Source organism: Ambystoma mexicanum, chromosome 10 (genome assembly GCF_040938575.1).
Source record: "Ambystoma mexicanum isolate Mex_15411 chromosome 10, UKY_AmexF1_1, whole genome shotgun sequence".
NCBI lineage: Eukaryota > Metazoa > Chordata > Amphibia > Caudata > Ambystomatidae > Ambystoma > Ambystoma mexicanum.
This window is the reverse complement of record NC_090932.1, coordinates 1,494,314,251-1,494,329,252: the sequence shown is the minus strand read 5'-3', so window position 1 is coordinate 1,494,329,252 and position 15,002 is coordinate 1,494,314,251. Positions and strand designations below refer to the sequence as shown.

At 44.6% G+C, this 15,002-nt stretch overlaps 1 protein-coding gene across 2 annotated transcripts in view; it reads right to left on the bottom strand.

Moving 5' to 3' along the window:
- KNTC1 (kinetochore associated 1) overlaps positions 1-15,002 on the bottom strand; it is a 2,501,313-nt gene that overhangs the window by 2,172,113 nt on the left and 314,198 nt on the right. For both annotated transcript variants that reach the window (XM_069619627.1, XM_069619628.1), the window contains exons 10-11: positions 14,187-14,280; positions 10,668-10,720 (exon numbers count right to left, since the gene is read on the bottom strand). In XM_069619627.1, coding sequence (XP_069475728.1) covers positions 10,668-10,720; positions 14,187-14,280 — 147 coding nt within the window. The remainder of the gene's footprint in view (positions 1-10,667; positions 10,721-14,186; positions 14,281-15,002) is intronic.

Below are 15,002 nucleotides of genomic sequence, written 5' to 3'. Positions count from 1 at the left end.
AGCTTCACCCTTTATGCTTGGTCTTAACACACAGCCTTCCAACTTAAGCTGCCCTAGAAGCCACCACACCTATGTCAGGTTTCTGGCATAGCCTCAAATTGTCATTTCCCCAGCTCAGCAGAAACCTGCTACACAGGCTTTGGGGGACCGTCATGCATTTTCCTTCCTCTCTTGACTTATTCCTCTCTTCTTTTGGGCCTTCTTTTACTTTTCCTAACTGCCTTTTCTCCAACTCTTCTTGCACCCACTAATTTATTTACCTTTCCTCACAACTGTCCCCTTCTCTACACCAAGACCCAGTCCCCACTCCACTCCCAGCCATCAATAGCCTTCTTCCATTAATAGACCTTTCCTTTCGTCTACTTTGATGTTCAACCTCCCCCTCTTTCTGTTGGTATGTCTTCTCTCTCTCATCTGCCTCCCCCACTGTCTCTACTGTTCCCCACTATCCCCAATCCGATTGGAACTCTCCTCCTCATATCCTTCTCTGCTCAGATGTTCCTCCTTCACCACCTCCCCCTTTGTGTTCTGCCTACGTCTCTGCTCCTTCCCTCTCTACATGTTCACACTCCTCAGATCTTTTCGCACTCTCAGATTCCTCCATATACATTCCTTCCGCTACAGTCAATCCAGTCATTCTCCTTCGCCTTTTGCCATACAAAAGACAGTTAAATATTCCAACCATTAGCTTAATACAACACAATTCTTCGTATTAGTGAAACGGGTTCCATTGCAAATGGATGCGTTTATTGGTTAAGCTGAACTTAGTTGTCCACTTGATTTTGATGTACCACATGCAGCTAAGCGCAGTTTATTGATTGATATTTTATTTCTATCGCGCTCATACACAAGTGTTTCGGAGCACGACAAGGGAGGGGGAACAGGGGAGAACAAAAACAACGATCTTACTAGGCCCAGTGACATTGAGAATGCGCAAGTGCATGGTAGAGGGGAGAGAAAAGTGCATGGAAGGGGGGAGAAAAAGGAGAGTGCAGAGCGAGGAGAAAAAAAAACCAAAACATAAATTAGTAATAAATTAATTAATAAAAAGTCAACAATGGTAGTGCAGCTAGCGAGTGGCAAGTGCTGGGTTTATGGCAGCAAGATGGGTAGGTCTGATAAATGCAGGAGAAAAAAAAGGGGGATGGGAGGAACTGTATGGGTACAGATACAGACCCCAGTGCAAGGGGTGGCCCAGAGGCAGTGCATGAGGGTGGCAGGGTGAGAAGGTACTTGGGCATGGGGGACAAAAGTTGGCCAGGTGCATGGTGCTGAAGGAGAGCATAATCAGCAGGGAAGAAGGGGGAGAAGGCAGAAGCAAAGAGGAAGGTCTTGAGGTGCTTCCGGAACCGGAGATGGTTCTTAAGTTTCAGAGTGGCAGGGAGGCTGTTCCAGAGGGAGGCCCCACCTGAAGACAGATCTACCTCCAGCTCATTTCTTTGAGAAACGACGGACCCTGAGGGAGTTGGAGGTAGAGGAGCAGAGAGCTTGTGATAGGAGGTATTTGCGGAAGGATAGCTGAAGGTATGTTGGACGCAGGCCTCAGAAAGCCTTGTGGACAATGCATAGGGTTTTGAATTTAATCCTTGCATCCACTGGGAGCCAATGGAGACATTTCAGAGCTGGAGAGATACGATCCCAGGGCTTGAGGCCACAAGTCTCGCAGTCCTGTTCTAGATGAGTTGCAGAGGGCAGAGAGTAGAGGCGGGTAGATTGAGAAAGAGTCTGTTGCAATAGTCCAACCTAGAGAGAACCAGGGCTTGGGAGACAGTGAGCTTCTGGGGAAGGAGAGGAAAGGAAGAGTACCTCTAAGGAGGTGGAGTAGGAAGTTTGACGTTTTTGATACATCAGCAATGTTTATAAGTTGATTGTTCTTATTTAAGTGCCAAAACCCTATACTAAACCTAAACAGAAAGAAATAAGAGTTCAAAGGTGTGCAAATCAGGATGTTGTACAAAATAAAGTCTGTCCGCCGTCTAGAAACCTAAGCTAACCTGGGCCCTACCACTAAAAAGAAAATGCATCTTATGTAAACACAATAAATATCCAAAGGGCTTTCTGCCCGAATGATGTGCTCTTGGCTGTTTTCTGACCCTCCACTGCATTTTCTCTGTACTAGACAAGGCTGCTTGCCGTCAGCAGGGTTACACTATGATCACCAGCAACTGTGTCTGGGCTTTTCATCCAATTTACTGTTCAAGTAAGAACGTACAATAATTCTCCTTAGGGCTTCTTGCACAACGTACAAGGGGGTAGTGAGTGTTTCTAGGCCTCCTGGCCCGCTACACAGATCAGGTCTTGTACAAAACACAGTTCCTGTAAATGTCTGAATAGGAGAGCCTCTTCTGGGTAGATTTGGAACTGCTTTGGCTCCTACTCCTCCCTGGGGTCTCTGGTTACCCAAACGCTCTTGGGGTATCTGGCATTTCAGTCCCTCTTGGGGTATTTGGTTTCTCAGACCCTCTTGGGCAATTGGGTTTCTCAGACCCTTTTGGGTTCTTTGACGCTTCGGCCCCACTTGGAGTATATGGATTATCACCCCGTCTTGAGCCAACTAGTTGCTCAGCCCCTCTTGGAATATTTGGTTCTTTACCCCTCCTTGGGCTATAGCCTTGCCTGTCAACCCTCCTCCCGGTTCCCTGGATGCACCGCATACCAGGTTTGCTGCAACGCATTCCCTCGAGGAGGCAAACCTCCTCAGCAGATGTGGAAGCATGGGTCTGGCTTTATTTCGGTCTTCAGCGTCTGACGGGACATCAGCATCAATTCCAGCCAGCGCCAGTTGTTAGGACAGTTTTTCTTAAGCCCATACAATGGGCTTTATAAAACTATACCTTAGGCAATACAGTAAACTCAACCGATAGTATAGACCTGCACTGCATACTATGGTAGAGCGGACAAAGCAGTACGGCTTATTTCAGGAAGGATAGAAGGCTGTATTTGGGTACAAAGAACTTGTAGCATAAATATGGTCCAAATAAACACTGATACACTTATGTATTGTACAAATAATGATTTTATATATACACAGGCAAAGTGAATTCTTTGGAAAGGTAAGTGCTATTATCATTCATAAACACAATTATAAAAAAGGTATGCAAACCAAAGTATAAACCTCATTTAGAAAAGCAGTATGAAGGACAAGGTGAGAAAAACCTAGTGATACACATTTGGAATTGCAGTAAGCTATTCATGGGGAGTAAAAGCACATTAGTAGACTATTAGAATGACCCAAGGCAATTCAGGGTAAGTAGACCCTATGGGTGTTAGGCAGAAACCTGTGCAGTTCCCTTAGGGAACACTGCAAAAGATTTAGGACTACAGGTGTTGGCAGTAAACCCACTTGGTAGCAGTCTGTACCACCCAGATTTACCTGGTAGCTGTGGCTGAGCAGTCAGACTTCCCTCAAGACGAGTTAGACAGTATGTAAAGTATACACAATAGGCACTCAGATACACTAATACAAGCAAACACCGACCAGAGCTTTGGTATCAAAGTATATAATTATTTAAAAACACACGGTTTGAAACACTCCAGCACTCTTGTTGTAAAATATTGTAAACACAGTTACTATTGTAATATGTACACCCCTTTTTCCTTATCAGATAAGTCACAGTAAAACACCACTTATTTTCATACAGAGGTGAGCGCTTAACTAGATGGCACTTCAATAAGTTTGTGAGAAAGGGAGGGGAAAATACAGAATATGGAAAGATATACCCCTCTAAGGTTCAGGAACACTGTTAGCAAGGCAGAAGAGCAAAAGTCACGGGTGAGCCAAAAGTCCAAAGGTTGGGCCCACTCTTAGAGAGAGCAGAGCACAAATGTGCCCAAGATCACAGAGTTACACTAGGCTTAGAAAGTCTTGCAGAGGGTTCAGCAAAGCGTTTAGAGAGGCTTAGAAAAGTTTAGCCAAGGTGTCCCAGGCTAACCCAGGTTCGAAAGCCGGGGGCTAAATCTACCCCGTACAGTCGGTAGCAAGAGAAGCCAGGCGGGACACGGTACCTTAAGTGGGAAGGATCCTCCAGCGGTGGCAGTTGTTCCTGGTAGTGGGTGCAAGTTGCGTCGTCGTCCAGGGGAAGAGAACATCTCGACTTGGAGGAAAGATGAAGGTCGTTGCACTACCAGGGAAGAAACCAGCCGCAGAGTTTTCCGGTTAAAGGTGGTACCTTTATTTCGCGGTCGTGGTAAAACGGGGTATCCCGGTTGCCGGGGTGCTTGGCACAGGCAAGGCGGCCACGAGGTACGTCGGGAAGGCGAAAAGACGGTGAAACTGGTTATCCCCACCAGTCAAAAGAAGAAGACTCTCCGGCGGGAGATCTCCTCTGTCGTTGGGAAAAGTGGTGAGGCGGTCCAGCAGGGCTCCACCAGTGGTGGTGTCGTGGCAGGTCGGCTCAGCTTCTCCCTCGTCTGATTCTTAGGTCCTGTGGCAACTTCTGTAGTTCCAGTCCCCAAAGCCCTGCTTTTATGCAGAAAACCCCCATTCAATCAGCCTAGCTGTCACTCAAACATGCTAAGTGGTGAGCCGGCCGGCTCACCACTTGGGCCAATCAGGACGGAGTGCGACTTGAGTTGCCTAGGCAACTCAGTCCAGGGTGTCTAAATCCCCCTCCACCCCTCCTAAGTACCCCAGACAGAGTGGCACCACTTTGGAGGGCTTCTGTGGAGAAGCCCGCCAAAAAGTGGAACAAAGGGCTCGACTTGGGTTGGAGTCACAGAGGAGAACACAAATGCCATTTTAGAATCAAGTTTTGGCAAAAAATAGCAACCGGAGAATTAATATTAATTAAATAAACCGGCGGTATGTTCGAGGCTACCGTAAATAATTAAATAAAGATAGTAGCCTAAAACAATGGGAAATCCCATAGGAAAATATTCGCGGTTGAATATAAAAAGTAGTATCCACTGCCACCAGCCAAAACTCGATCAGGGGGGACGGAGACGTGCCCCCTCGACTAACAGACCCTGGGGCAATAGAATTGCCCCAGCCAGTACGTCCACAATATGATGGTTGGTACTGGTTCTGTTCAGAATTTAAGACTAGTAAAGTCAATTGTGACTTGACATGCCCTGGGAGACAGTAGTCAGTCCCAGGGTATAGAGTCTATACTGGGGGGTCACTATGACACCCCTGTGTCACTGCACAGAGGGTGCTGTGTAACACACATCACAAAAACACATGAAGCCCTATGGATTAAAAGACCCCATAGCCCATTAAACACATCTAGATTCAAAGAAACACACTCAAATCATGAAGAGTGAGGGTAAAAGAGTCTCACTCTTGGCAGGAGAAAAAATAAACCCCAAAAAATCCAGCAAAGCTGCTGGGGGACTCACTAGGTTAGGAAATTCAGCCTAAACAAAGAATTCTCCCTAACAATGGGTAATATGCTATGTTAGTAGTTCTGTTTCAGGAATACTGTAGTTATGCCAACACTGTAACAAGTAGACACCTCGCAACATATGTAACTTATTCTTCTCTCAGTAATAATAAAGTTACACCTATATTAGTGTGCAGAATAGTGGAACACAATTCTAAGGTAAGCAAGAACTCTTATCATTTTTTTCAGAAAGGCAATAAGTGGTTCAGGGTAAGTATGAACCTATTGTTACACATGAAGAATGGCAGTAAGCAATTCCATGGGAGTAAATCATATTGGCAAACATGTACACTTATTCAGTTTCAGCAGTAAAATAATACCAACTCTGCTACTTTCTAAAATAGTGGGACACATGTCAAAGGTAAGTAAATTACATTGTATACTTTGAGGGGCTATAAGCAATGTACAGATAAGTAGGAACTTTATAAGACTTGGTAACTTATTCTATTTCTGAGACACAGTTACAGCACGAACACCGTAGCAAGTAAGTTCTTTGCAACACTTGTTATCATTTCTAGCAGAGGCCTTATACTTTGGAAGGTCTTCCCTATTCCAAGGCATGAGTGATCTCAGGAGGCAGAAGAGGTACAGTGGTGGTCCAGTGGCCAACAGTAGGCAGGTCAAGATAAGGCACAGATGCAGGAAAGTCATAGTTCCAGAGAATTTCTCATCAAACAAGTACGTACAAACTTTAGAGTTAGAAGAAAGTATTCAGGGACTTCATAGAAGGCTCCCTAGATGCATCCCAGTATTAGGCCTGGGCGAACTCCCAAACACGCGGATCACCACCTCGGCCACACATGAGCGACAAGACTTAGGTAAGTATTACCCAAGCCACAGTACCTCAGCAGTGAAGAAGGGCTTGCAGACGGACGCCTTCACAATGCAGCAGCACAGGACCCAATATCTAAATTCTTGGTCACAGTGACAAAAGAACGGACACTGGATGGGAAAATACAGCAGCAGTCGACAGAAAAGGCGCCCAACATGGGACTCTCTGTAGCTTCTCGTGGCTCTGATTTTGGCGCCCTTTTCAAGGTACCAGATGAAGGATAGTCATCGCTGATGGGATTCACTTTGCTATCTCGGTCAAGCACTGTGGTGAGGGTACTTCAAGGAGTGGAGTCGTGTTTCTGGAGGTCCAGCAGGACTACACCACGCTTCAGCAAGATTCGTTCTTCGGAAGACGTTGTATTGGTGGTTTTCAGCACAAGAAGCTTGTTGTGGGATGGCTTAAAATGCAGGTAGTCTCGTGACTGATGGGGGCAAACGGTCTCTGGGTCGGAGACGCCTGCTGCTTCAAACAAGGGGTCAGCACAGGCAACAGTTACACAGCAGGCATCTCCGGTCAATGGAAGTAGCTACAGCAGTCTTTTCTTCTTCATCCCATCTTCTGTTCCAGTGATTGTCTTGTCTTCAGATCCAAGACCAGGCCAGATATATAGAAACCCACACACAACCTCTGCAAACTCTCCCTGCAATTTACAGAAAGGAACGGGTGGCTGTCCAATTAGGACAGCCAACCCCTTAGTGGGCACTGGATTCTCTCAGGCACACCAGAAGAAAAAGGAGAAAGGAGTTGAGGACTCCTCATTTCCTGCCTTCACAGTCACGCTGGAGCCTCAATGAGCTACACAAAGGGTTCCCGTCGAAGATAAAAAGTACAACCAGGACCTCCCCATCCAGTGAGTGAGTAAAAAATACACAAAAAGGACCAGCGAGAAAGAGAATGCCAAGTATCTCCCCAGCAAGGTGGGGTGTGCTCATCTCTCAATATCAAAAGTAAAGGGGGATGAAAATACCTCTCTACTCTTGAGAACATGTGTTCTGCAAAGTAAGGCAAGAGAAAATAAAAATGGGAAGCCAAAGGGGCAACCCAGCAACACTGCACAGAAAATGCTGGGGGCTGTAATAATAAAATGTAGATGCCCGAAAGTTAGAGGAAAAGAAAGACTATGGAGAAGGTTCCCACTCAAAATCCTCCACAAGTCCAGCAAGAAGTGCTGGGGGTCTCGCATGTGAAGAAGATTTGCTATGTAAATGAAAATCTAACTCAACAGCGGTCAACCATTTTCCATGCCATCACCACTAATCTATGTGCCAGGTCTGAGGTTGTCCAGCTCCTGGCCTCCTTCGAGGTAGCAGCTCTGTGCAGGCTTACTCTCTCCTCTGCGCTCCACACAGTCTGCATACAACTGCTTCCTGGCTCAGCTTGAAGGGGCATGGACCCTCCTCCAGGTAGATCTGCAGGATTCAGACTGTCTCCTACACCCTTCTGTCTGTCTCATTGAACCTTTATGCTCCTACTTGCAAGGAGCTGGAACACTCCATTGATCTGGTGCTTCATGCAAGGTTGGAAACAGTAAAGGTCAGAAACCACACAATCTACTTCTCTGAATATTCACACACTTGTGCAATCCCCATATAGCTAAAGACAGCATCCGAGAGAAAAAAGGGTAATGCATACCCCTGTTAAGGGATGGCCCGTGTTGGGAAGGGAGCAAACCCATCCTACTCCCTAGGCACTTTAGGGTGAGCCGAGCCCCATTGAAAGAACTATAATAGACCAGCGGGGCGTTCTAAAAGGTACCCATACAATCATAATATTGTACACAATTTAGAAGTTTAGACATAGTGCACGTATATAAGCAGATGCCATTTTTACAGATATTAGGCAGCTATAGTTGAAGCATAAGGCCTGCACGGGCAGGCAGTATTTAGTATGAAACAGGCCGCAAGCCTGAAGGGGAAAACTGGATAGGCCCAAGCGCTGACAAGAAAGGCCCATGCTGGCAACTTTCACAGCAACTCTTCTTTGTCCTTAAGTTGTTGCCAATGTGTGTGTTCTAGAAAGACTGTGCCCTGCAAGGTCATGAGACAGTACTGGGGGCCTTGTGTACGTGTTACCACACAGGTCAAAGGAGGCCTCCAAACCCCACCCAGCCAGCTAAGAGTTATAGCCCCGACAACTGCCCTAGTGCCAAAAACCTTGAATTCCGAGATACCAGTTGACCCCACACCACCGACCATAAACTAATCCACCATAAAATATCAAAGAGCATGGCCGTCCCAACTTTATTTCATAATGACATGATTTGTAAAGCAAGGTACATTGAGGGATACATTATAGTTCAAAAGCAAGGGTGGATGCCTTGGAAGGCGAGAGAAGTGATCAGGATGAGTGAAGGATGTGTGGTTAGTGTGACCTCGAGAATCCCCGTACCAGTTTTTCAGAATGCTAGGTGCACTGTATAATGATAGAGTAGCACTGTTCGCAAATGTCCTTTGGCCTTAGTTCCCTGGCGACGATGAGCCCAGCAGATGCTACATGATGGAAGACAGACGGACGGGGCTGGGATCAATGACCCGGCGTCCCTAAGGAGCAGGCCGACCATGTACAGGGTTGCACCAACCAGCCACATCAGTTTCCACTGTACAAATTACGTAATCTAGGACTCCATCGTCCCAAATGGGATGGCTCCTTCTGGGGGAGGGTGCTGGGAAGCCAACCTTAAGGATATTTTCACAATTGGTCTAAACATACTCATTGCAACCAAGTCAACAAACAAGGAATAGAAGATTATGAATTTGGTGGTATGTATAGTTAACAAGAGAGACTGACAAATATTGCAATGTCCACAAAGATGCATATAACCTATATTAAGAACAAGCACATTAAAGTCAAAGACACTCAACTACATAAAGCTGAATATACACCACACGTAGCAACACAGTATGGTAACCAAAAAATAGATTTGACACCACCTACGTTTTTTCCCCAGCTAAAAAGACCTGTGCACTGTTACGGTACGCAATATGGAGAAACCGTTATCATATATATTATAGGCTTGTTAAGGCAACCACAACACTTTCAGAATTCACCAATAAATTCAGCGCAGTCCAATCCAGTACACAGGTGTGTTACAAGTGAGAAACCCTAGTTGTACAGGTATAGATTGGGCAGTTCAAACACACACCTATGGAGCGACTGGTTTGACTAAAGAGCTCAATGGTTTGAAAGTCAACATTTGCAGTCTTAGAGCAAAATTCTGATTGGAAGTTAAATATTCAAAAGTCAAGGTTCCTTTAATGAAAAATTGAGACTACCAGTGTTTAATGCGCGCTAGGCAGGACTCCTATTTCTAGTTACCACTGCCTTAGGGAATGCAACTATACTTGCAGGTGATCTGAATGTTTTTTGAAGCAGGTAGGACAGTGTATAGACAATCGAGCCACCTAAACTTTGAATAGCAAATCTAACACCCACACAGGACATGGGATTGTAGGGACAACAGGGCATATGGAGCCTGGTCAGCAACCTTGCATCCTACAGCATCCTGGCAGTAATGTAGAATGGGACCAGACAGTAGCAATCCCCAGTTACAACCACTGTAGGTACCTAAATCACAGACCAGGGTTTCCATTCATAAACCTCACAGAAAGTGCATGGTCAAATAAGGTATTCATGGACTGGAGAGGGCTGGAAAACTTCAAGTGTAGGACTTATCCCAAGAGGTATTTGATACTCAAAATGGCATTGTTTCAGTAATAATTAAAAAAAATTAAAATAAGGTTCACAACAGTGCATCTTTAATAATAAAAAACAAATGGTTTAAAAATTAAACAAATCGGTTTACTGCCTGCAGCATGTTCAGTGCACATCACTAAATTACCAAAAAGTAATGCAAGGAAAAGAAAAGGGGACTCAATTGTCTGTTTAAGTGATTTGTGCTGCCATGTAAAAACACAGGAAAACAGAAAATGGTAGCAGCTCTCCAAAGCACTGGTAGGCTGAAGGGTTACCCAATGAGTCCCAACTGATATCATCTGACCATTTTACTGAAGCTAAAACAAAAACATAATTTAAACCAAAACCTGTCAACTTCCTAATTCACAGCAGATGAATTGGGAGACCCATTTAAGCGGCACACAAAACAAATCTTTCCTAACATTTTACAATCAGCTCAAATCCAAAATGGAAACTAGAAGCATCTCCTAGATTCAAATGCTGGCTGTGCATGTTTAGTCTACAAAGATGTACAACGGCTGTGTTCCGAGTAACCTACAGGCGCCGTACAATGTTTGCTGAAAAGCACAAAAACAGGCAATTTTAGAAATTAAACAATATTCTTTGAATAACAAAAAAAGAGACTTCAAAAACAGTGACTTACACTTCAGTCCACAACCTTGGCAAAAGAAAATGGTGTTCAACATCGAAAAGACAATTCAGTAGAGCTCGGATTATCTTACAATAAGAAAATAAAACAATGACTGCAGTAGTATTACCTCATCGTCCAACACGAACAGCAGATTATCAAGAACCTGGAACTTTCTTGCACCTGCCAAAGAAAATGGCATCCAATTATTTTTCCCCGTCAACACAAATAGTTTACTATTCAGGCATTCTTTCAGTAGCCAATGAAAAAATGTGAGCCTTTTGGTGGTAAAGATGGGGACAATCTAGTAGAAACAACAGTCTGGGAAAGCACCCTCAGACTCGGAACAGATATCTAGTTAGAGATCTATATTCCAGAGACCATGTTAATGAGGTCACTGCTGAGCAACTTAGAATGGACGCATTGTACAGTAAGCAGTCTGTTCCTCAGCATGCCAAAACATTGGGCTTCATTACGAGGTCGGCGGTAAGGGGATAACGGCGCTGGTAAGGATGCCGGTGCCATTAACTCCTTACCGCTGCATTACGAGGTCCCTTAGCGGGAGCCACTAAAGGACCAGGGAGCTAACAACGGGCCTGTTAGCTGCCTCCCCATTCCCATTGAGCCCTATGGGGGCTCGAATGGGGATGGGTTACCCTGAATGGGGAAATACCGGGTCCTCCAAGGTCGGAATGACCCAGTAAGTCCCCATTCAGGGAACCCGGACCCAGACCCGAGTTTGGAGGCAGCCATGGTGCTAGTAGCACCATGGCTGCCTCCAAACTCGTAATGACCCTCATTGTCTAACCCTTGAAAGAAGTGCTAATGTGTTCTACATCAACCTGGGTCGTGCTCCATGGAAAGATTTACAGGACAACATTGGCAGCTTTATAGCAATATTGAATATCGCCAACAACTCACTAGCCCCAAAGTCATTGGTTCTCCCTCTACTCAAAAAACCTTCCTTAGACCCTTCAATTCCCAGAAGCTACAGAACCATTACCACTGCCCCCTTCCTGCTTAAAATACTAAATAAGATAGCCTATCTTCAAATACAACAATAAAAAAAAACCTCCTGGAAATCCGTCAGTCGGGCTTTAGACCACAACATGGGACTGAGACAGCTCTCATTGACCTCAAGGCACAACTTGACACTCTCGGAGACAATGGGAAAGCTGCTCTACTACTTCTACCTGACTGCTCAGCAGCTTTCGACTTAGTAGACCACAAAATACTATGTAGCCACCTAGACTCAGCAGCCCGCTTTTCGCAAGAGGCAATCGGCTAGATTCAATCCTTCCTCAACAACAAGTCTGTGTGCGTCTTCTATACTTCAGCTTCTGCTGACCCAATCCCCATCACCTGTGGGGTTCCCCCAGGGCTCATGCGTCTCCCCCACTCTGTACAATGTGTTCACGAAGCCCCTGTTCGATGATCTCGGTGGTCTTGGTATCACCTACACTAACTATGCCGATGATAACTAGATCCTTATCCTGCTGACGGGAGATTACGACAAGGATTTGGCTTCGTGAACAAAGTGTACCTCATCATCCAGGCATGGATGGCTTCTCATAGTCTATGCCCGAATGATGACAAGACTGAGCTCATTATCCTTGGCACCACCCTCAACCTAAACAAACTTGATCACAAATACTCAAGCTTCATTATAGACGGTAACTCTATTAATAGAACCAAAGAAGTTAAAACACTAGGATTCTACCTTGATGCCACCCTTTCCTTCTGTAAACAGGTCAGCTCCATGGCCTCCTCCATAGCCTACACCTGTAAATTAAAGCAGCTAAACCCTTCCTCTTGACCCATAGTTGCACTACCCTAGCCAGAGCCCTAATCTTGTCAAAACTGGATTATTGTAATACCCTATATGTAGGAGCCAACAAATAGGTCACCAGCAAACTCCAGATTTTCCCAAATAATGCTCAGAGCAGCACTGAGCATCTCCAAAAAAGAAGATATCTACAACATTAGAAGAGCCAATAACTGGCTCACCACAACCGACAAAATCCTGCTGAAGGTAGCTTCACTTACTCACAAATGCCTCAATAATGCAGCCCCTTGCTACCTCAGCCAGATTCAAGAGCTACACCCCTAACCGATCCACTAGAACAGCAAACTCCAACCTCCTTACAGTGCCCAGATTTAAACGCTCCAAAACTGGAGGTAATAATTTCCAGGTGAAAGCGGCCCAACACTGGAACTCCCTGCCAGCTATCTTAAGGACAGCCCAAACCTACCCTCACTTCAGGCGCAATTACATTCACTGGATAAATGAAAACGACCGCTAACCTTACCCTCTCATGCCTTCCCTATGTACATTGTGTAAATTGCCGTTATTGCTTTTGCCTCGTACTTGTACCTGTACTAACCATGTATATACTTGTAAAATTATTTTACAGCAGTAACCAAGCTGAAAATATCCTTGTTGCTCCTACGCCCCGATACCCTTGGGTCTGGCGCGCATTACAAATTAATAAAACAAACAATGAAGAGGTGCATAGTGGCTGCCATATGCCAATTCTCAATGACACAGGCATGATCGTCTGGCAGGTAACATACCCCTGGTATGGCCATGGCAGAAGAGCTGTAGTGGCATTAAAACATTGTCATTCAGTGAGCAGCAGAGCCCCTACATTGGAATGATGGGATAGTGTACATATACATGCCAGTGTTTCAACAGGACCTCACAGATAGCAGGTTCAGATGGAGGAGAATTGGAGTAAACTGCTCTAATCTAGAACCATTACCACGGCTAAGTCACTGACGTCCACAGTTGCTCTAAATTTAGATCATATCCTTGGTTCAAACTCGTTGATACAAAAGTGTGAACGACCGGATCAAAGTTAATAGCTGAAATGCAGAGATAATTATTAGCCTATACCAACTACAGCACCACCAAAAAAATAGTGCATACATCTACTGTTTAATCAAAAGACTAAAGGGTGAATGAATTCCACTTATTGGCTGAAGCATAACACTCTCCTCACCCAATCTTCTCCGTTCTCTCCCACCTAGTAGGTATAGAGGCTGCTTTAGCATAAACTACACATGCCCTGCAAACAGCCAGGAAGCTTGAACATCTTTTCTGGTATCTTCATGGTACCAGAGGCTTGCAAAATCTCAGAAAGGCATCAAGAACACACGTTTGTTTTACTAAAAAAAAAAAGTTTAATGGACTGCAACAAACCTCTTTAAAAAGTATTAATAAAACAAGGTTTTAATATTAAGTATTTGGGCTTACTTGTATATGTAACTCTTCAAGGAGAGTTATTTAAGGTCATCATATGGTGCTCCCTAGTCTATATATGCAGATAAAAGTAACATACTTTCATATAAAGTTGTGTATAAGGTGAACGGTGTGGACTTGGATAATGAAAATAGCAATTCGAAATGCACTACCGGCACATTAGGGATCTCTGATGTAATAGAATTTGTATCTACCATGCTAATGAGTAGGCTCTCAAGATTGGGTCAGTGCCCCAAGTGGACCTTAGCATGGTCTATGAAGATGGAGTTGGTCCAGCACATGGTTTTACTGTGTTTAATAGATAATTGGACTGGGTAAAAGAAAATAGTTTTATTATGAAGCTGCCTTCGCAACAAACATTTACAAACATAAGGAAAATCAGATTACCGTTGATCAAACTTGAATCCACTAGATTTTGAAGGGATATTTCATTTTTATCAGAGTCCAGTTTCCATTTTGAGAGCACCATCTCACCATCGCCCTAAATGACCCAAAAAGAAAAGTAGAAAGGAGGCAATTTTAGAGCAAAAAAGACAAAGTAGTATAGACTGTACATCAAATCAAGGTGTGTCCCACAGTCTTATTGGATACTTACTCAATACATCATGTAATCCAGTGCTTCAATTTGATCATATGCTGTTGGCAGACCCAAGGACATTTTTACTTTGGATCCAAACCAGACTAAATTCACTCTAGTGACATTCTCGCTTTTCTTTAAATACAAAAAGATGCCTTTGAAATTAGGCATGATTTAATAGAGCTACAGTGCAGTCGATTGTGAACGTGGAGATTTCCACCGGGAAAGCAGTCACACTTGCCTTGCTAACAGTTAAAATCAGCAACCATTGGTTCAAGAAGCAGATGGGCCAACATGTTAATTCTCAGCAACAATCGGAAGCAACACCAAAAAAAAAAGAATCCTCACAATCGCAATGCTTTCTGAAATGCCCAATCATGCCTCAGAAAAGAGGCATCTAAGTTTTTAAAACATTAAAAGTGTGTGGGGCGTGGCCGACCAGGGAGGCTAGCTGTTGCTTCTTCAGTGAGCTCCAGCTACAGCACCAGCTCCTAATTCCCTTGACCCCCTAAATATGAGTGAAGGCTGCCCAGGGTGCCAACAAGGCTGAGAGACCCCCTTGGGAAGACCCTGTAGCAGTCCAGAGCCCTGTCTCCCGACCGAGTTTGGGAGTTCCACGGTTTTCA